Below are 21,597 nucleotides of genomic sequence, written 5' to 3'. Positions count from 1 at the left end.
CTGAACTCACTTCTCTCAGTCTCAGTGTTCTCACTTCTCACTTCTCTCTTCTCTCAAGTCTCACGCCTCTCAACTCTCAAGACTCACCGTCAAGCGGCCTCACCGTCTCACACTCTCACCCACTCTGCGAGTCACGCGGCACGCCTCTCTGCCTCGCCCACTCTGCCTCGCCCTCTCACGCCTCTCTGCCCGCTCACTCTCTCTGCCTCCACGCTCGCCGCCACGCCCACGATCACGCCCTCAAGCATAACGGCGCCACGCCCACGATCTTCTCTTCGCCCGATCAAGGTATGGTTCAATTTCATTTTTCATTTTTCCCTTTCTTTTCATTTTTCTTTTCTTTTTTCACTTCAATTCTCGTTTGCAGGAGAAATTTCTGGACCTTAGAGACAAATGTTGCAATTTACTTGGTATGGTTGTGATCGTGGACCTCTGAAGTGCTGGGTTTTTTTTATATTATTTTTTCCTTCTCGTTCTCGCCCTCTGAAGTGCTCTGCTCTCTGCTTCTCGGCTTCGTCAGGTAACATTCTTTTCTTTTGATTTTGATTTTGATCATTTTCTTTTATCGGTTCTGGTTTTTTTTTTTTTTTTTTTTTTTTTCATTTCTCTCGGCTTCATCTCAGATTCTCCATTCATGTTCCTGGCTTCATCTCAGGTTCTCTGTTCCGTGACTTCACTGGTAAGTGGTAACTTCTATCTTTCAATTATTCGTTTACAGAGTATGTTGTGGATTTTGTGGATGTTGTGGATTTGATTTACAGAGCATTATTATTTGTGAAGTATAGTTTGCAGAGTATTTTACAGAGTATGTTGTGGATGTTGTGGATTTGATTTACAGTGCATTATTATTTGTGAAATATAATTTACAGAGTATTTTACAGAGTATGTTGTGGATTTTGTGTATGTTGTGGATTTGATTTACAGAGCATTATTGTTTGTGAAATATTGTTTACAGAGTATTGTACGATTGTTTGTGTATGTTGTGTTGATGAAAGGAAACATATTTATTACTATTGGTTTGATAGTTTTAGTATATTAAAAAATTATTAATTATTTATATAATTTAAATAAATAATAATTAAATTATTTATGATGCCACCGGTTCGACCATTGGTCGGACCCCGGTCCGACCTTAAAACCGGTAATTAGCCCATTTTTCGGTTTTTTCACCATACCGGTTTTTAAAACCATGCTTCTATTTTCATTTCAGCTTCCCAAATTTGAATTTCACTATCTCGCTCTCCGCTCTCAACCTTGACTGCGCCTCCACCATTCTCTCAACCTCCACGCTTGCTCTTTGCCTCTCCCTCAACCCCGTCATCATCACTTCCCGCATACCAAACTCAGACCCATAAGCAAAAACAAAGAAAAAACAGTAAACAGTAACTCACCATCTTAGATCCCAACCCCCAAACACTCGCACCCTTTTCAGACCCAGATTAGAGAGAATAAGGGTTGGGGTTTGGAGAGAATCGGGTGTTTAAGTGAGAATTTAAAGCTTTTCAGACCCAGATCAGAGAAAGTAAGGGTTAGGGTTTGGAGAGAATCGGGTAAGAGAGAAGTTGATGCTCGATCTCCATGGCTACAGCTAGCAGCCACTGTGTTCCGCTCCACCAATTGGGGTGGTGGTTCGGTAAAGTTCCTCTGTCTCTCTCTTTGATTTTTTGTTCTTTTAATTTTCTCAACAAAAAAAAAAAAATTGTTCTTTAAAGCTCACACTTGGCCGAGCTTCTTCTTGCACTGCCAATACCCTTTTTTCTCTTTATTGTCTCTTCTCTTTTTATTTGCTTTTAAGAAATGACCGAAACCTCCATTTTGTTTCAGTTTTATTAGTGACTAGGTTTCCTTGCGCATAAAACTTGATGATTTGTTTGGGTTTGAAAAAATGGAGGTTTTTGAGTACAGCCGAATGTGCTGCGATTGAAGGGAAAGTGGCCTGCTTGTAGTTGTTGTGTGATGTTGTCTTTGACATCAGTAAAGTAAATCTGTTGCTTGGTCTATGCTAAAAAACTCATTATGAAATTTTACCTATTATTTTCCTAAATTGCAGATGGGTATTTTGCTTGTTATGGTTCATTTTAAAGGTATAAACTGTGGCTCTTGATAGGCTAACTTGAGGGGAAAATTTTTGCTTGCTTGAATTGTTACCAACCATACTTAACAAGTTTAGCCCAAATTTTAAGTAGTCAATTTAGATTTTTATATGTTAAGGCCTTCCTCAAATATTCACATCAGAAACTTTAGGAAGTGTCTGGTTTGAAGGTAAATTTAGGTAAGTCTGGTCTGATTCTTTGTATGGTGCTCATTTGGTTTGAGGTTGTGTCTGGTCTGAAGGTAAATTTAGGTAAGTCTGAGCTGGTGGCTGTGGGAGCAGTTCATAACATGGATCTTTTGGTGGCTGTCTTAGGCTACAAGCAAGGATTTCTCCCAATGAAATATTTGGGCTCCCTTTGGGGGCAAAATTTAAGGACAAGTCAATTTGGAACCCAATTCTAGAGAAGATGGAAAGAAAATTAGCAGGTTGGAAAAAATTATGTTTATCCAAGGGAGGTAGAGTCACTTTAATTAAAAGCACTCTCTCTAATCTTCCTACCTACTTTCTTTCTTTATTCCCTATTCCTGCTTCGGTGGCCAACCGAATTGCTAGACTCTAGCGAGATTTTCTGTGGGGTGGCCTTGGAGATGAGCCTAAATTTCATTTGGTTGATTGGTTTACGGTGTGTACTCCGCTTGCTTCAGGTAGGTTGGGGATTAGGAACTTGAGAACTTTCAATGTAGCTTTATTAGGGAAGTGGTTATGGAGATTTGGGCATGAAAGGGATACTCTTAGGCGTCAAGTGATAGAGGTGAAGTATGGTTGTGATTGGGGTGGTTGGTGTTCTAGCTCTTCCTCTGGTCCATATGGAGTCAGTTTGTGGAAAAATATTAGAAGGGGGTGGCACTCTTTATCTTGGTTTTTTCTATTTGAAATTGGAGATGGTTCAAAAGTGCAGTTTTGGCTAGATAGTTGGTGTGGTTCTTTCTTCTCTCACTGACTGCTATCCTGACTTATTTAGGATTTGTTGTAGCAAAAAGGCAAGTGTGGCGGATCTAATGAGGTTCACCAATGGTGTCCTCCACTAGGAGATTCATTTTTGTAGGGATGTGCATAATCAGGAATTGGAAGCTTTCAGGAGCTTCATCAATACCATTTATTGCACTCCTGTAAGGGGGTTCTAGGAGGATAAGAGATGTTGGTTGCCTTGTAAGAGTAAGGGGTTCACGGTTAGTGCATACTATTATCTTCTAGTTGGTCATAGTGATCAGTTTTTCCCTTGGAAATGCATTTGGAAGCAGAAGATTCCCTCTAGAGTGGCTTTCTTTGTTTGGACCGCTGCCTTGGGGAAATGTCTGATAATTGACAATTTAAGGAAAAGAAAATGTGCAAATGTGATTGTGAAACTGTTGACCATCTTTGCCTTCATTGCCCAGTTGCTTTGGAGTTGTGGGATATGGTGTTTGGTTTATTTGGAGTTTATTGGGTTATGCCAATGTCTGTTGTAGGGCTATTTGCTTGCTGGCAAGGTCGTTTTGGTCACCATCGTAATGGAGATATTTGGATGGTTGTTCCTCATTGTTTGATGTGGTACATTTGGAAGGAGAGAAATAGTAGGTGTTTTGAAGACATTGAGCGTTCCATGCCTGACATCAAGCTTCTATTTTTCAGAACTTTATTGGACTGGTTCTCTGTGTGGAGGAACCATCATTTTTCTTCTATTTTGGATTTACTTGATTTTTGTAATGTTTGTTCTTGATTTGTTCCCCCTGTATTCCCCCTGTGTACTTGGGTGTCTTTCTCTTTTTTTTATCAACGAATCTTTATTACTTATCAAAAAAAAAAAAAAAACTTTAGGAAAGAAATATTAAAGGCTAACTAAATGGTCAAAACTAGCATTTGTAATAGGATTGAGAAGTTCAGTTACAGTGCGAGCATATAGAAACCTTACAAAACATATTTATAAAGGCAAAAACTGCCAAACAATTAAAAGTTATACAAGCTAGCTTTTCAAAATTAAGTCAAAGAAAAGAAATATAGACTAAGAAGAGTTTATTCCTCGAATTGAAAATTATCTAACATATTGCGAATCAGTGATCAGTTATTTCTAATTTTCTTTTCAGTAAAAATAATTCAATAGTCAGGTTCTTCATTTCTAGAAAGAGACTCAGACTGTCTTCACACTTCTTCATTCTGTTGGAGTAGTCCATCCACAAAAGCCTTAGCCTCATTCTTTTTATGAACACATCTATTGACTTTGGCTTGAGCGTCGCAAAGTTCTTGCTTTGCCTGCATCAATTCATTTGATGAAGTGGTCAAATCTTGCATAGCATCAGCTACTTGAATTTTGAATGCTACTCTAGGATCTAGAGTGTGAGAGATGATATGATTAAGAGCTTCAATTCTGTCTCTTTTATCTCTGATATGAGAAAGGTCTTTGACAGAGTTCTCATATTGGTCCATGAACATAGAAAGAATTGGACCTTCAATCCTATCTTCTTTATGCATGTAAGGGAGTATGGATTGACAGAGTTCATAGAATCGACCTTGAGCAACATCATCTGGGAGAACTTCATCTACAAAATTGACCAAATAAGAGCGAATGCATAGTAAGGTCTCATTCAGCTTGATGAAATTCATATTTGATGTTGCGTATGCTTATTTCAAGATTATCAAGTACAGCACGAGCCTTGGCAAATATGTCTTCATCATCCCCTTGTTCTTCAGTTTCTTGCACTCTTTTCCTTCCTCTTTTTTTGTCAGATTTATTGAGAGCAAATTTGTAGCTGTTTAGGAGGTTATTGGGTTCGGGTATTAGACTATTAGTGCTTGTGAACTATGAGAATGGAAATTCTCAATCTCTTTGTTTCTTTGGGTCACTTGCTCCTTCTAAGTTGTATTTGCAAATTGTAGAAGTGTATGCGCCTCACAAGAAAACACCACCAAGACCAATGCAACTTCAGCTTGAGACAAACCCGAGCACAACATAATCTATATCAATATTTAAAGTATTTGTTGATAAAAGGTAGTAATTAGATGAACCAAGTGACACAATAAGTTTATACTTGGCCAAAAAAGTAGCAACACAAACACCTAAATAAATGGCGATAGTATGAAAGGTTTAAAAAGTCAACAACTGAAAACAAAATTTACCTTGGAGCCATCATGTGCAGTCTGCACCAGCGGGGATATTTCTTTGTTAATGTCTTCTTGAGGAGCATCCTCAGAAAATCTCTCATCAACTGTGAAATGATATACTTTTCCTGTTGACGTTCAGTAGCATTACATTAGCATATTCAATAACAAATAAAAAATACTTGTAGATTATAAATACTAGCATTTCTTATACGTATTCATGGATTTGATGAGGGACTCTGTATTAAGAAGTGTTTAGCAAAACACTTATACTTAATATTTGTAATCAATTTGAATTACTAAATTGATCTTCACGTTGACAACGGCAGTACGAACAAAGAAAATGACATACAATAAGTTGTGTAAAGAAGCATTGATCAGAATTAATAGAAGTCCTATAAACTAATAAAAAAAGTAGCTGCAGAAAAAATTAATACAGATAAACTGACAAAATACTAAAATCAAAACATCAATTATAGGGGGGAAAAGAACTAATCAAGCATCTTTATATAGTATTAGATTTCTACCTTTAAAATGCAAGTCAACGCCCTGGCCACCAGCTTTGAATGCTTTAGAGAAGGTAATCAAATTTTTAACTCTTTTTGCAGCCTCATCAGGGGGCAAAGGGCGCACTCGAACAAAAACGTGAACTTTGCCTTTTAATTCCTACCAAAAAAAAATTTAGTACAAGCGAAACCTCATTATATTGTTGGACATGGAAAGATGAAAACAAAATTACCATAATTAATTGTAGTTCTTCTTTCTTAATTTTCTCCTGCACCACCCTCTCAGCTTTTAAAAGCTATATAAAAAAGAAATAAACATTAATGTGGGATTAGAAGTCAGGTGTTTTAACATCCAATCACAAAATAAATAATAAAAATACAAACAAACAAGAAAACAATATAGAAGAAACCAAAAATACAAAAGAAAATCAAAACGAAGTCCAAATCTGCATAAAGAAAAAAGTAATTGATAAACTACTTAAGCTAGGGATATAGTGGTTTTGTGTGTCTATGGAAGAAGTTGTTGCGTTACCATCAGAACAGAACATGGTTAAGACTTTTTGAGAGGCAGGTAGGGTGATGGTATTTAATGGGCATGGGAAATATATGGGTGTAAGGACTGATGGTTTTGAGGAGGCAATTATGGAGCTGATGAGTGCTACGGAAATTAATTTGGAAGATGATCATGAAGGTTTCACTCCAAAAAAAAAAAAGGTAGCTCAGAAGCTAGAGGGCAGCTGGAGTTGAAGAATTTGATTACTAATATCAACTACAAGGTAGGGAGTTCTAAAAGAAGAACAAACAACAGTGGGAGGGTGAGATTAGAATTATGAAAAAAAATAATTTTTTCCAACAACCTCGTCCTACATAATAATAACCCCACTTGCTGTGTTATCAGCATCAAGAACAACCCAATCCACAACCATCCATATTTCCCAACACAACCCTCTCCTCCACAGACACCATCAAACAATAGGAACAACTATCCATATCCAAATGTGACCTATGTATATCATGATGCAATAGCTTGTAAAGTGTAAACATGCTTATGTGTTTCAGGTTTTATAAGAAATGCTAAGCTTGTCAAATGCTACTTGTGCTTAAGAGTGAGATATTACCTCAAAATCCAGTGGCACGTGCTCCTCTTGCATCTGAATAGGTGTAAGCACGCACACAAATATTTCTTTAATAAATAATAAAGATTTATCCAAGTACACAAGGAGTATGCTACTTGTGCCTAAAAGCGAGATATTACCTTCAAATTCTGTAGCATGTGTAGCACGTGCCGCTGCTCTTGCACTTGAGTAGGTTTAATGTGCTGCTCTTGCGTCTGAGTAGGTGTAAACATGCACACACATATTTCTTTGATAAGTAATTAAGATTTATTGACATAAAAAATAAAAAATAAAGACACCCAGGTAAGTATACCATACAAGTGTATACAATCAATTACAAAAATTACATAAATCTAACTAAATCAAAAGTGAAAATAAAGACTGGTTTCTCACCCTTCTCAAGTATCTTTCTTGTCTCTCCTTTTTTTGTTCCTCTATTTTATTTTTTCCTTCTCTTTTTCCTTTTCCATCTTTTCCCGCTTCTTTGCGTTCCTTTCATTGGTTCGCTGCTTCAGCTCAGACCAAGAAAGTCCAGGAATGGCAACCTCCTTCCCCTTGGCCCTCGACATGGTGCAAGAGATTGTAAAGACGTTGTTGAGAACAGTTAAATGGGGAAGATAATTGATTATTCATTAAAGTGGATTGGAAGTGGATATGTTGAATTGGAATATTAATACGAAATTTTGATGAATATAAGCAAGGTAGGTGAGCACAATAATTTGATAATAAAAGAAACAAAAATTATTGAAGTGCTTCACTTTTGTTGGGCTTATGCATACAGAATAACTAACTTTAGATGATGGCAATATTAGATAACAAAAGCAACAACTACAATTATAAAATTGCTCCACCCATGTTGTACACATTATACTATTATAGTGAAGTACAAAACAACAAAGAACATCGAAGAAGTAAAAATAAGGCTTTTTTTTTCTTCAAAATAACACTAAAACTCAAACAATTTCGTTAGTTAGCACATTTTTCAAACTATTTAGCAATCTAACAACTCGAAGTAAAAAACTCGATTTTGTTCTGCAAAATCGAGTATAATGAACTCGATTCCTACGTCACGGCAGCAACTAAGGTGGAAATCTCGTCCACAGAGGTATGCAAATCAAGTCCTTAAGGCTCGAGTTCTGTTGGACTTGATTTTGTTTAAATGAAAATCGAGGCTTACGAACTCAATTTCTATGCTTGGTGAACAGCCCTCCACATGTTTAATGTGGGTTCCAACGTTGCCTTTTTCCTTAAATTTCGTCCACATGCATACATACTGAACTCGAGCCCGTTAGACACAATTTTGTTTAAGGAAAAGCAAGGCTTATGAACTCGATTTCTATGCTTGGTAAACAGCCCTCCACATGTTTAATGTGGGACCCACATTAAACATGTGGAGGGCTGTTTACCAAGCATAGAAATCGAGTTCATAAGCCTTGCTTTTCATTTAAACAAAATCAAGTCCAACAGACTCGAGTTCAATATAACAGAACTCGAGCCTTAAGGACTCGATTTGCATGCCTATGTGGACGAGATTTCCACCTTAGCTGCTGCTGTGACGTAGGAATCGAGTATAATGAACTCGATTTTGTTGCAAAATCGAGTTTTTTACTTTGAGTTGTTAGATTGCTAAATAGTTTGGAAAATGTGCTAACTAACGAAATTGTTTGAGTTTTAGTATTATTTTGAAGAAAAAAAAGGCCTTACTTTTACTTCTTCGATGTTCTTTGTTGTTTTGTACTTCACTATAATAGTATAATGTGTACAACATGGGTGGAGCAATTTTATAATTGTAGTTGTTGCTTTTGCTATCTAATATTGCCATCATCTAAAGTTAGTTATTTTGTATGCATAGGCCCAACAAAAGTGAAGCACTTCAATAATTTTTGTTTCTTTTATTATCAAATTATTGTGCTCACCTACCTTGCTTATATTCCTCGAAATTTTGTATTAATATTCCAATTCAACATATCCACTTCCAATCCACTTTAATGAATAATCAATTATCTTTCCCATTTAACTATTCTCAACAATGTCTTTACAGTCTCTTGCACCAAGTCGAAGGCGAAGGGGAAGGAGGTCGCCATTCTTGGACTTTCTTGGTCTGAGCTGAAGCAGCGAACCAATGAAAGGAACGCAAAGAAGTGGGAAAAGATGGAGAAGGAAAAAATAGAGGAACAAAAAAAAAGGAGAGACAAGAAAGATACTTGAGAAGGGTGAGAAACCAATCTTTATTTTCACTTTTGATTTAGTTAGATTTATGTAATTTTTGTAATTGATTGTATACACTCGTATAGTATACTTACTTGGGTGTCTTTATTTTTTATGTCAATAAATCTTAATTACTTATTAAAGAAATATGTGTGTGCATGTTTACACCCATTCAGACGCAAGAGCAGCACATTAAACCTACTCAACCGCAAGAGCAGCAGCACGTGCTACACATGCTACAGAAATTGAAGGTAATATCTCGCTTTTAGGCACAAGTAGCATACTCCTTGTGTACTTGGATAAATCTTTATTACTTATCAAAGAAATATTTGTGTGCGTGCTTACACCTATTCAGATGCAAGAGGAGCATGTGCCACTGGATTTGGAGGTAATATCTCGCTCTTAAGCACAAGTAGCATTTGACAAGCTTAGCATTTCTTATAAAACCTGAAACACATCAGCATGTTTACACTTTATAAGCTATTGCATCATGATATATATAGGTCACATTTGGATGTGGATAATTGTTCCCATTGTTTGATGGTGTCTGTGGAGGAGAGGGTTGTGTTGGGAAATATGGATGGTTGTGGATTGGGTTGTTCTTGATGCTGATAACACAGTAGGTGGGGTTATTATTATGTAGGACAAGAGGGTGTTGGAATTTTTTTTTTTTTTCATAATTCTGATCTCACCCTCCCACTGTTGTTCGTTCTTCTTTTAGAACTCCCTACCTTGTAGTTGATATTAGTAATCAAATTTTTCAACTCCGGTTGCCCTCTAGCTTCTGAGCTACCTTTTTTTTTTTGGAGTGAAACCTTCATGATCATCTTCCAAATTAATTTCCGTAGCACTCATCAGCTCCATAATTGCCTCCTCAAAACCATCAGTCCTTACACCCATATATTTCCCATGCCCATTAAATCTTTTCGTCACCCAAGTAGATTGGTGCTTCAAGTGTGATCTGCTTGTATTCCCATCAGAAAAAGATACTTCCCCCTCCCCAGTTTCTGGTATAGACACCATCAGTGGTTTAACCCATATTGGTTCTTCATCCTTTAGTCCAGTTAAAGCCAAATCAGTGTTTGGCATAGTAGCCAAAACATTCTCACAGAGACTTGGGACAGAGGAGTTGTCATCGGTATCATAAGCACTACCCTCATCCATGTCATACCATCCATCACCAAATTCCGTTGCCGCTTTCATTGCTATCAAAGCTTTTTCTCTCTCATAATCATCCCAATCGTCACTCAAAGGTGGTAACTAGAAATCCGGTGATGATGATAGCCTCCCTGAAAAATTACAAGAAGTACAAGTCGCCTACCATCACTAAATTGCCGCATCCAACTGTTAGTCGTCGGAACAGCGACGTACATTAACCGCAGTCAATGGATGAAGGCGACAGATTGCTGATGACGTTGGATTGGTGGTTGGCTCTCTCGGTTTATTTCCTGATCTTTTGCTTGAAGCATATCTCTACTATTTCGCTCCATAATTTTAGCACTTTCCCTTTTCATAGTCATTGGAGTAATTACGTTATTAATCACTATGTTTTTGAAAGACTGTGAATTGCGCGACCTTTGATCCTCTATCACGACTGGTATTTTCTAACCAGTGTCAACCACTATGTTTCTAGTTTTCCCTTTGTTGTTCGTTGCTAACATACTTTGGATTTTTTGGTATATTCCCCTCCATCCCCAACTATTGTTGTTGCCCTCTGGTATGACCACCGATTCCTTGCTATATTTAGCCCCATATTCCAATATCGATAAATATTGTCCCATTTCATTCTTATGCTTCTAAAATACCATCACCCTACCTGCCTCTCAAAAAGTCTTAACAATGTTCTGTTCTGATGGTAACGCAACAACTTCTTCCATTGATGCACAAAACCACTGTATCCCTAGCTTAATTAGTTTATCAATTACTTTTTTCTTTATGCAGATTTGGACTTCGTTTTGATTTTCTTTTGTATTTTTGGTTTCTTCTATATTGTTTTCTTGTTTGTTTGTATTTTTATTATTTATTTTGTTATTGGATGTTAAAACACCTGACTTCTAATCCCACATTAATGTTTATTTATTTTTTATATAGCTTTTAAAAGCTGAGAGGGTGGTGCAGGAGAAAATTAAGAAGGAAGAACTACAATTAATTATGGTAATTTTGTTTTCATCTTTCCATGTCCAACAATATAATGAGGTTTCGCTTGTACCAAATTTTTTTTTGGTAGGAATTAAAAGGCAAAGTTCGCGTTTTTGTTCGAGTGCGCCCTTTGCCTCCTGATGAGGCTGCAAAAAGAGTTAAAAATTTGATTACCTTCTCTAAAGCAATCAAAGCTGGTGGCCAGGGCGTTGACTTGCATTTTAAAGGTAGAAATCTAATACTATATAAGTATGCTTGATTAGTTCTTTTTCCCCCCTATAATTGATATTTTGATTTTAGTCTTTTGTCTGTTTATCTGTATTAATTTTTTCTGCAGCTACTTTTTCTATTAGTTTATAGGACTTCTATTAATTCTGATCAATGCTTCTTTACACAATTTATTGTGTGTCATTTTCTTTGTTTGTATTGCCGTTGTCAACGTGAAGATCAATTTAGTAATTCAAATTGATTACAAATATTAAGTATAAGTGTTTTGCTAAACACTTCTTAATACAGAGTCCCTCATCAAATCCATGAATTCGTATAAGAAATGCTAGTATTTATAATCTACAAGTATTTTTTTATTTGTTATTGAATATGCTAATGTAATGCTATTGAATGTCAACAGGAAAAGTATATCATTTCCCAGTTGATGAGAGATTTTTCTAAGGATGCTTCTCAAGAAGACATTTACAAAGAAATATCCCCGCTGGTGCAGACTGCACATGATGGCTCCAAGGTAAATTTTGTTTTCAGTTGTTGACTTTTTAAACCTTTCATACTGTCGCCATTTATTTAGGTGTTTGTGTTGCTATTTTTTTGGCCAAGTATAAACTTATTGTGTCACTTGGTTCATCCAATTCCTACCTTTTATTAACAAATACTTTAAATATTGATATAGATTATGTTGTGCTCGGGTTTGTCTCAAGTTGAAGTTGCATTGGTCTTGGTGGTGTTTTCTTGTGATTTTTGGATAGGTAATTGCAACTTATTAAATCAGCAAAGCAAAACAAGAATTGAAAATAAAATGCACTAAACCAGCTGTATATTCAACAGTACAAAAGTGGAGTATCTAGGAAATCCATCAGAGAAAACATGGAGAAAGTGGAGGACTTCCATTCCCATTCACAAAGAGCCTTCAGAAATAAAAACTTGAGGTTTGGTACAATGGACTCTTTGTCCTTGAAAATGTGGCAATTCCTTTCACCCCAAATGCACCACATCAAACATGCGCCCCCCAACCCCTCGTCCCATATCTATGAGAACCCAACATACCATTCAAAGATACTAGCATTGAAACAATAGAGTTTGGCATAACCCAAGAAATCCCAACTAGGGAGAGGAGAAATACCACAGATCAGATGCAATTGGGCAAGGCAGCAACAAGTGACTTAACACTTTCTCCAGCTGATCTACACAGCACCATCCCACTATAAGAATACCCTTCCTACACAGATTATCAGTTGTCAAATTTTTACCAGGGCTACCTCCCACACAAAGAAAGAGACTCTAGGTGGAGAAGGACTTTTCCAAATGAATTTCCAGGGAAACTTGGGCGTACGATCACCTCTTTGTTGAAGCATTCTATAGAAACTTGTATGTTTGAAATCCTTTCTTAGGAGTCATCCAAACCAACTTATCACTAGAAATAGGATTAAGCTGCACTGCATTCAAATTATCCAAAAATTGAGCCATAGACTCCAATTCCCAATCTTGTGCCTATCGAATAAAAACAGATTTTCAAATCACCTTACTGTGTAAACACTCCATGTAATTAGCAACCTGAGCATCCTTATCTCTGGCAAAGCTGAATAATTCTGGATATTTGGCTTGAAAAGTGCCACTACCATCCCAATGGTCTTTCCAAAACAACATTTGAGTACCATTTCCCACCTCAAAACAGATATATGATGCAAAAGTATCTCATTCCTTTTGGATAACTTTCCATAATCCCACTCCATAAGGCCCTCTAACCTCACTTGGGATTAAATCACAACTACCTGTTCCATCTCTGCTGCCAATGACCTTCCTCCACAAAGAATCTTGTTCTAAACCATATCTCCACAACCACTTTCCCAATAAAGCTTGATTGAAATTGACCAATTTCTAATACCCAATCCTCCTAGTCGAATTGGGTTGCCAATAGTGGACCAATTAACCAAATAAATCTTCTATTCCCCCTGATTGCCACCCCACAGTAAATCTCTTTGAATCTACTCCAATTTATTGGCTACACTGGCTAGAATGGGGAAGGGAGACGTAAAATAAGTGGGAAGACTAGAAAGTGTACTCTTAATTAGAGTAGAAGACTCCTCTTTGAGAGATAGAGTTTCTTCCCCCTTGCTAGCCGCTTCTCCATCTTTCTATAATTCCATCCCAAATCGTGCAGGCTTTATGTGGAGCCCCTAAAGGAAGACCTAGGTATTTCAGTGGGAGGGCAGAAATCTTACAGCCCAAAGTACCAGCCAGCACCCCTATATCATCCACCGCCCCTATGGGAACCATTTCATATTTTGATGAATTGATCCGAAGACCATAAACCGCCTCAAGACACAGCAAAGTACTCAAATGGCAGATTTGGTTCACATCTGCACCACATAGGGCCTGTGTATTGTCTGCGAACAGCAATTGGGATATGACCATTAGATTTTCCACTGTGGGGGAAGCCAAGATTTTTGTACGCCAAGAATTTGGTTCAGATCTGCACCACAAGAATTTTGTACACATTCTTGATACTAATAGGCCTGAAATCTTTTAGCTCCACTGCCCCCACTATTTTAGGAATGGGTGAGACAAAAGTGGTATTAAGACTTTTCTCATACATTCCTCTATTATGGAAGCTGTGAAAAAAATTCATAACATCTCCCTTCACCACCAGACCAACAATGCTAGAAGAAATCTATAGTAAAGCCTTTGGGGATTAGGATCATCCTTTCTTGCTACCTTTGTCAAATTCTGTTAGCATTAATTGTTGTCCCTTTGCATTAGCCATTAGTTGTAGGATGAAAGCAGTTTCCCCCTCCCTGAATGTCTTTAAAAAATCCTTCTCACAATTTCATAAATCTGGTAAAGCCAATGAGTCCTGCAACCATCCTGCTCCATGTCTTCCTAAGAGCAAGAAAACCGATCTTAAGAAGTATCTCCCTCTCTCATAAATGTGTAAACGAAATCTTGAATCACCTTCTGAAATTGGCACTTCAAACATTTTGGATTCAATGTTGAACAGTCTTGAACCCTCCATTACTATGTCAAAACAAAAAATTCTCTAAAAACTACCACTTCTACACTGCAGGCACCTCCTTGTTTTGCCTTCAGGGGAAGACGTGGGATGTCTGGTGTATCTGTTGGTGGCCTCTTGGGTGGGTAGATGTTTGTAGAGAGGTTTTTCCCAATTTTCCACACTACTTGACTAGATGAATTTTGATTACCATGTCTAAACTAACTTGCAGTATACATTTAGTTTCATATCATTACATTTGGCTGTCATTGAGTTGAAATGCAATTGTAGTGTTAGAAACTTAGATTCTGCATTATATTATTGTGAAAAACATTGGAAATGTAATTGTAGTGTTAGATATTTAAGTTTTGTGTGCTTGCGAATCTGCTGTCAGAGAGGTTTGCTTAGCCTTTTTTATATAACTTGCATTAATATAATGCTGGTGTGATGTTTTGGCAAGTTTCCATCTTCGCTTATGACCAGATGGGGTTTAGTAAAACGCATACCATGGTGGGCAGCCAAGAAGACTTTGAGAAGAGGGGGCTTATACCACGTTCATTAGAACAGATTTTTGACACCGGTCAATTCCACAAAAAGAGTGGTTGGACATACAAAGTGGAGGTAAACTGTTTGAAATTTTTTGTTTTTGATCTACTTATATTTTCTAGTAAAACATTTAACAAATTCTTCTAAATATGTGTAGGTTTCAATGGTTGAACTATCCAGACATGGGTACTTCGATTTGTCATCAAAAAAGGACAAAATTGAAACTCCAAATCTTTCGAAAAAAGTTAATTTCGTGTTTGAAAGATGCTTTACAGCATTTCCGGATGGCTATAGCAAGAAGGTAATTGGGTTGTACGAGGATTTGATTAAATTCTCCATATCCTAATAACTTAAGTTTTTGGAACAAACGTAATTTATCAGTTGAATTTGTGGTCACGTCTACAACATTGACTTCCAAGTTTACGGAATGGCTTCAAATCTTCACAAATCACGAGGATGGCTGCAAATCTGCCCCAATCACGACTAATTAGTGGATTGGAGCGTAGTTCCTCTCATAAGCCTAGAGATTATGTATTCTAGACATAAACTTGAAGATAGTTAATGTATTCCTTCCGTTTTAGGTTTTGGGAGCAATTGATCATTTTTGTGGCTGCTTGGCAAAAGAAATATTTGACTATTAAGTTGCTTTTACTGCACACTAGGAATGCACGAATAGGGTTTACCTTAATTGCTTAATTTGGTGTGTGTACTGTGAAGTTAGCGCGAGACATGGATATGTGGTCATCTTGAATTGACTTAATCTTTTACATTTGAGTAAATTATCCTGTTTCACAACAATTTTCTTGTATTGTTTTATTTGTGCTACTTTTTCTCTCTTTTGCCAATTTTATATGTTGAAATATTTTCTTGCTTTTCTAGGATCCCATGCTTACATCCGAGGGAGTGTTACACTATTGATCTGGCTGGGAGTGAGCCAATGGACAGCACTTACCATTCGCAACTGGACAATCCTAATGTTGATTCGTATGAAGAATCTAAGGTCTCTATCGAATTTTATTAACCATTCACTTCAATTTGTTAATAGTATTCTTCTTTTTTATTTGTTGCATTTAGTACATTAAAAGTTGCCTTTTTCGGATTATTTGTTGCATTTAGTTTATCAAGGGTTCCCTTTTCAATTTGGGTCAAGTGTTGAGAGACGAGGTGGCAAAGCCGGCTGGTGCACAAGTTTTCTATAAGCAGCGGCTATTTAAATATTTGTAGGTACAACTATTGGTTTTAACTTCTCTTGCATTTTTTTTTTTTTTAGAAACAAACTAACTGTTAAACACACACACACTTAATTACACTCTCTCACCATGCCCAAACACATTACTTAACCCAAAGTACCACTACAAAATGGTCTTAACTTCTCAAACATTTAAATGAAAGTTTTAGTTTCTATGCTGTTGATGCTTTTCCTATTTATGCATACAGTATTACCTCGAAGGGCCAAAGATCGTGATGTTTGCTAACGTCTCCTCCTCCGCTTCTTCTATTATAAGATCAAAGGATATACGGTGGCCTGAGCTTATTTGTCAAATTCAGTGTATCCTTTGATCTTATAATAGAAGAAGCGGAGGAGGAGACGTTAGCAAACATCACGATCTTTGGCCCTTCGAGGTAATACTGTATGCATAAATAGGAAAAGCATCAACTACATAGAAACTAAAACTTTCATTTAAATGTTTGAGAAGTTAAGACCATTTTGTAGTGGTACTTTGGGTTAAGTAATGTGTTTGGGCATGGTGAGAGAGTGTAATTAAGTGTGTGTGTGTGTTTAACAGTTAGTTTGTTTCTAAAAAAAAAAAAATGTAAGATAAGTTAAAACCAATAGTTGTACCTACAAATATTTAAATAGCCGCTGCTTATAGAAAACTTGTGCACCAGCCAGCTTTGCCACCACGTCTCTCAACACTTGACCCAAATTGAAAAGGGAACCCTTGATAAACTAAATGCAACACATAATCCGAAAAAGGGAACTTTTAATGTACTAAATGCAACAAATGAAAAAGAAGAATACTATTAACAAATTGAAGTGAATGGTTAATAAAATTCGATAGAGACCTTAGATTCTTCATACGAATCAACATTAGGATTGTCCAGTTGCGAATGGTAAGTGCTGTCCATTGGCTAACTCCCAGCCAGATCAATAGTGTAACACTCCCTCGGATGTAAGCATGGGATCCTAGAAAAGCAAGAAAATATTTCAACATATAAAATTGGCAAAAGAGAGAAAAAGTAGCACAAATAAAACAATACAAGAAAATTGTTGTGAAACAGGATAATTTACTCAAATGTAAAAGATTAAGTCAATTCAAGATGACCACATATCCATGTCTTGCGCTAACTTCACAGTACACACACCAAATTAAGCAATTAAGGTAAACCCTATTCGTGCATTCCTAGTGTGCAGTAAAAGCAACTTAATAGTCAAATATTTCTTTTGCCAAGCAGCCACAAAAATGATCAATTGCTCCCAAAACCTAAAACGGAAGGAATACATTAACTATCTTCAAGTTTATGTCTAGAATACATAATCTCTAGGCTTATGAGAGGAACTACGCTCCAATCCACTAATTAGTCGTGATTGGGGCAGATTTGCAGCCATCCACAAATTAGTCGTGATTTGTGAAGATTTGAAGCCATTCCGTAAACTTGGAAGTCAATGTTGTAGACGTGACCACAAATTCAACTGATAAATTACGTTTGTTCCAAAAACTTAAGTTATTAGGATATGGAGAATTTAATCAAATCCTCGTACAATCCAATTACCTTCTTGCTATAGCCATCCGGAAATGCTGTAAAGCATCTTTCAAACACGAAACATCAACTTTTTTCGAAAGATTTGGAGTTTCAATTTTGTACTTTTTTGATGACAAATCGAAGTATCCATGTCTGGATAGTTCAACCATTGAAACCTACACATATTTAGAAGAATTTGTTAAATGTTTTACTAGAAAATATAAGTAGATCAAAAACAAAAAGGGTCCCTTTTGTCCAATAGGCAGGTAGCTTTGGAGTGTTTGGTCTCCATTTCATCATACGCAACTCAGGTAATGCCTTGAACTGATCCCTAACTAACAGCAATTTGTGGTTTGCTTATGGAAGCAACTTTTGTTAGTTTAGTTAGTAGACATGAAGTAGAAATTAAACTTTTGTATTTAATCTAGAAAGTCTGACATTAAAACTAGACCACAAATCTTGATTCGTTTGGTATTTAATCTTGTTTTTCCTTGAACTCTTTCTTGTCCACATCACAAGCTCAATTGAGAGGAACCTTTGTTTGCCTTCAGGCATCCCGAAATTAACAATGTACTGAAATTTATTTCAGCATATTTTTTGATAGGTAACTGTAAAAATTTTACTAGAAAGAGAAAGAAGAATACGATGAAACACAACGTATACTTTCTTAGTAGGTTCCAACTTAATAGGAAGCTTTGTACAATATATCATGTCACAACTCACCTATATTTCCCATTGCAATTTTGAATGCTTTCTTTACTGGGAATGTTCTCATGTTGTTGGAGATCAATTATCTAAAAAACATTTAGGACATATGGACACCTAAGGAATGTGCAAGATTACTATAAGTACTTATTCAGCCTACAGGCATATTGATAATATGTGACCAAGATTTTTTATTTTTCCTCTTTAGGTATCCTCGTATATGTTTCCCAGTTGTCACACCAGACAGTGAGAGTGAGTCCTCGGCAGGAACTGTGGAGGTCATGAAGTTAATTGAAGAAAAAAAGGAGTTGGAAGTGATCACCAGTTCTATTGGGAAGATGACTAAATCCCAAGAAAAATGTTTGAAGAAGTTCAAGAAGAAGAAAGAAAAGTTTGACAAGTTCATGGATAATATGGAAACTGTGTTAAAAGACTACTATCTGGAATATAATTCCAAGAGCAAGTCAGATAACTCACCTTGCTGGTGTACATTGTCCTAGTTACTTTTGTAGTGCAGTAAATCTCTAGAATGCTTGTAAATATCCATAGAACAGGTTTTTGCTTAAAAGGAAATTTTATATTTGTAGATGTCACTTGGAAGACTACCAGAACCCTGAGAATTTTACTGCTAGCACAGCTCCAAAATTCATAGGATCAACATAGCAGTCCATTTACTTTTATATTCAATGTTTGAAGAAGACCTCTTAAGTTAGGGTTATAATTCAATGTGTAGCACTTTATTTATGGTCTGGTATTAATTTACATAATTACATCTATATATTACACTGGTTTCTCAATTTGGTTGCATCTTTGATGATTATGGCCTGTGAATCTGTGATTAACAAATATTCTTTATTTAGGTAAAATGCATTAAGATCCTCTGAACTTTTATGTTGCAGTAAGATTGCATGACTTTTTTTTCTTTGCCAATTCAGTTCATAAATCCCCTATGTCCATTTCCGTCCCCCCCCCCCACAACACCAAAAAGAAAAACAGAAGAAAGGAAGGATTTTACTGCTAACGCTTAAAAGTTCAAGGGTCTTTTTTTTTTTTTTTTTTTTTTTTTTTTTTTTTTTTTTTTTTTTTTTTCGCGCATTTGGGTAATTAGAAATAGAGATATTATGTTTGTATTTTTTTAGAATAAACAACAATTATAATTTTTGTGGTTATGAATTAGAGATCTTTGTTGCACTTGTCATTTATGATGAAAAATAATGTTTTCTCGTTTAATTACTATTATTGTTATATTTTTCTTATACTGACGTATAATTTTAGCCTTCCAGTTTCATTTATGTTAAATGAGTAATATATCCTATTTCTATTAAATAGTAGTCAGTCATTCTCTATAATAGTATAATGTGCACAACATGGGTGGAGCAATTTTATAATTGTAATTGTTGCTTTTGCTATTGAATATTGCCATCATCTAAAGTTAGTTCTTCTGTATGTATAAGCCCAACAAAAGTGAAGCACTTCAATGATTTTTGTTTCTTTTATTATCAATTATTGTGCTCACCGACCTTGCTTGTATTCATCGAAATTTCGTAGAAATATTCCAATTCAAAATATCCACTTCTAATCCACATTTCGAAACCTATAAATGCCAGTAGCTCAGCAAGTTTTATGCACTGACACCTAACAGTGTCAGACAGCTTGAGGAACTGACACCCCTGCAAGACGCATCTGATGCGCAGCAGACACATTTCATTTATGTCAAGAATCAATGTTATTTTTCTTGTCCAGCAGGAAATGCTCCAAATGTGTTGGTTTAAGTGTACTTTTTGGTATTCTGAACGTGTACATTTCCTAATCTTAAAAGTGCTGTGTGGTGGCCAAAAAATTGTTTTCTGTGTTAAATTTTAAGACGAGTGAGAGGACCCGTGCTCATCTTAGAATCAGAGAGACAGAAACACCCCACAGACACAGAGCAGTTGCACTCCTCCAAAAAAACTTCTTTTTAAAAGAATAATATCTGCTGAATCAGGCTAAACTTTGTATATGTTTGATCAGATTTCAAGTTATGGCCCCCAATTCATGTGCAATTTAGAGCTTTTGTAACTTTGTTACTTGAAATCTTGTGTGAGTCATTGATTTATGATTTAAATATAAAGTACGACTTTATCTCTGTTTGTTTTACGTACTTTTTTGGAATTTGGGCTATATGAGTAATTCATTTACATATAAAGGTATTATAAAATAAATATAATTATAGTTGTGCCCTCATTTTTCTTGATCTACCATGTCAACATGCTGGAACTGTATCTGACCCATATAACGTATCTGGTGCTTTCTTATTCAATGGCGTTAAACATATCAAACTATATGGTGCATTGTGACACTGATCCCTATTTGCTATGTTTGAAAATTAAATAGAACAAGGTTTGATGGAAACCATAGTATACTTTTTAAATATACATATGGAAAAGTGTTTTTAAGTTTTTGTCAATATTTTTATTAAATGGGTGTGGGGGGCAAGGGCCAATGTTAAAGTCTTTAAGAGTGAGTTTCACACACATATATACTTAGATTAGGTTAGAGTAGAATTTCTATCTTGTAAAAACAAGAATGAATCTTGTTGCAAATTTGCAATCAATTCTTGTGGATGAAACAAATATTCGTTCTACCAAAAAAGAAACAAATTTTGGAATATTGTTGCACTCAATTTATATTTTTCGTTACGAAGTTTTAATTTTTATTTCACTAGAAGTCGTCGAGCACATCCCATAACTTCTTAGACACCACTGGCACAAGAAGTCTTATGCCATTGAGTGAAAATTACTCACAAATATAACTATTTTCCACTTTGGTTTACACATAAGAACTTCTTAGACATAAACTGGGCCTAACAGCTCATTATAGAAGATATAAAGCCCATGCTGAAAAGTTTTTTGTCATGGACCTCTTTTTGTAAGGTTGGTGGGAAGCGATCGTTTCATGGATTAATTTGAGCTACGAGTTTCTTAATATTCTTAAGGTTAAATAACGAAGACTTTGATAAACTTTTCTTACGCAGTGTATGACCCATTGTATTTTTCATTAATGTTTTAGTAGTGAGATATTTAATTTAATTGAATGTGTTGAACTTTTCAGTGAGCTATTTAATTTTACGTGTAGGACCTCAAGTTGTATTTTTAATTGATTTTTTAGTGAGAAAGCAACAAAGAAAGATAGGGTGATTGCTTATCTATTCCTGTTTTTTAGTTTTTAATATATATTGTAGTCTATCAAAAAAAAAAAAAAAAAAGA

The 21,597-nt window shown here is 35.9% G+C and overlaps 1 protein-coding gene across 24 annotated transcripts in view; it reads left to right on the top strand.

The window, feature by feature from the left end:
• The window catches only part of LOC126700320 (kinesin-like protein KIN-14C), a 95,790-nt gene continuing 74,193 nt past the window's right edge, over positions 1–21,597 (top strand). For 4 of the 24 annotated variants that reach the window (XM_050398409.1, XM_050398411.1, XM_050398406.1 and 1 more), the window contains exons 1-8: positions 1–288; positions 368–520; positions 624–679; positions 9,176–9,250; positions 9,355–9,387; positions 11,091–11,153; positions 11,227–11,365; positions 11,767–11,877. In XM_050398409.1, coding sequence (XP_050254366.1) covers positions 394–520; positions 624–679; positions 9,176–9,250; positions 9,355–9,387; positions 11,091–11,153; positions 11,227–11,365; positions 11,767–11,807 — 534 coding nt within the window. In that variant the 5' untranslated portion in view covers positions 1–288; positions 368–393 and the 3' untranslated portion in view covers positions 11,808–11,877. The other 20 variants (XM_050398410.1, XM_050398413.1, XR_007647108.1 and 17 more) reach the window with 19 other exon arrangements.

Source organism: Quercus robur, chromosome 9 (assembly GCF_932294415.1).
Source record: "Quercus robur chromosome 9, dhQueRobu3.1, whole genome shotgun sequence".
NCBI classification, from domain to species: domain Eukaryota; kingdom Viridiplantae; phylum Streptophyta; class Magnoliopsida; order Fagales; family Fagaceae; genus Quercus; species Quercus robur.
This window is presented reverse-complemented; position numbering and strand designations above follow the sequence as displayed.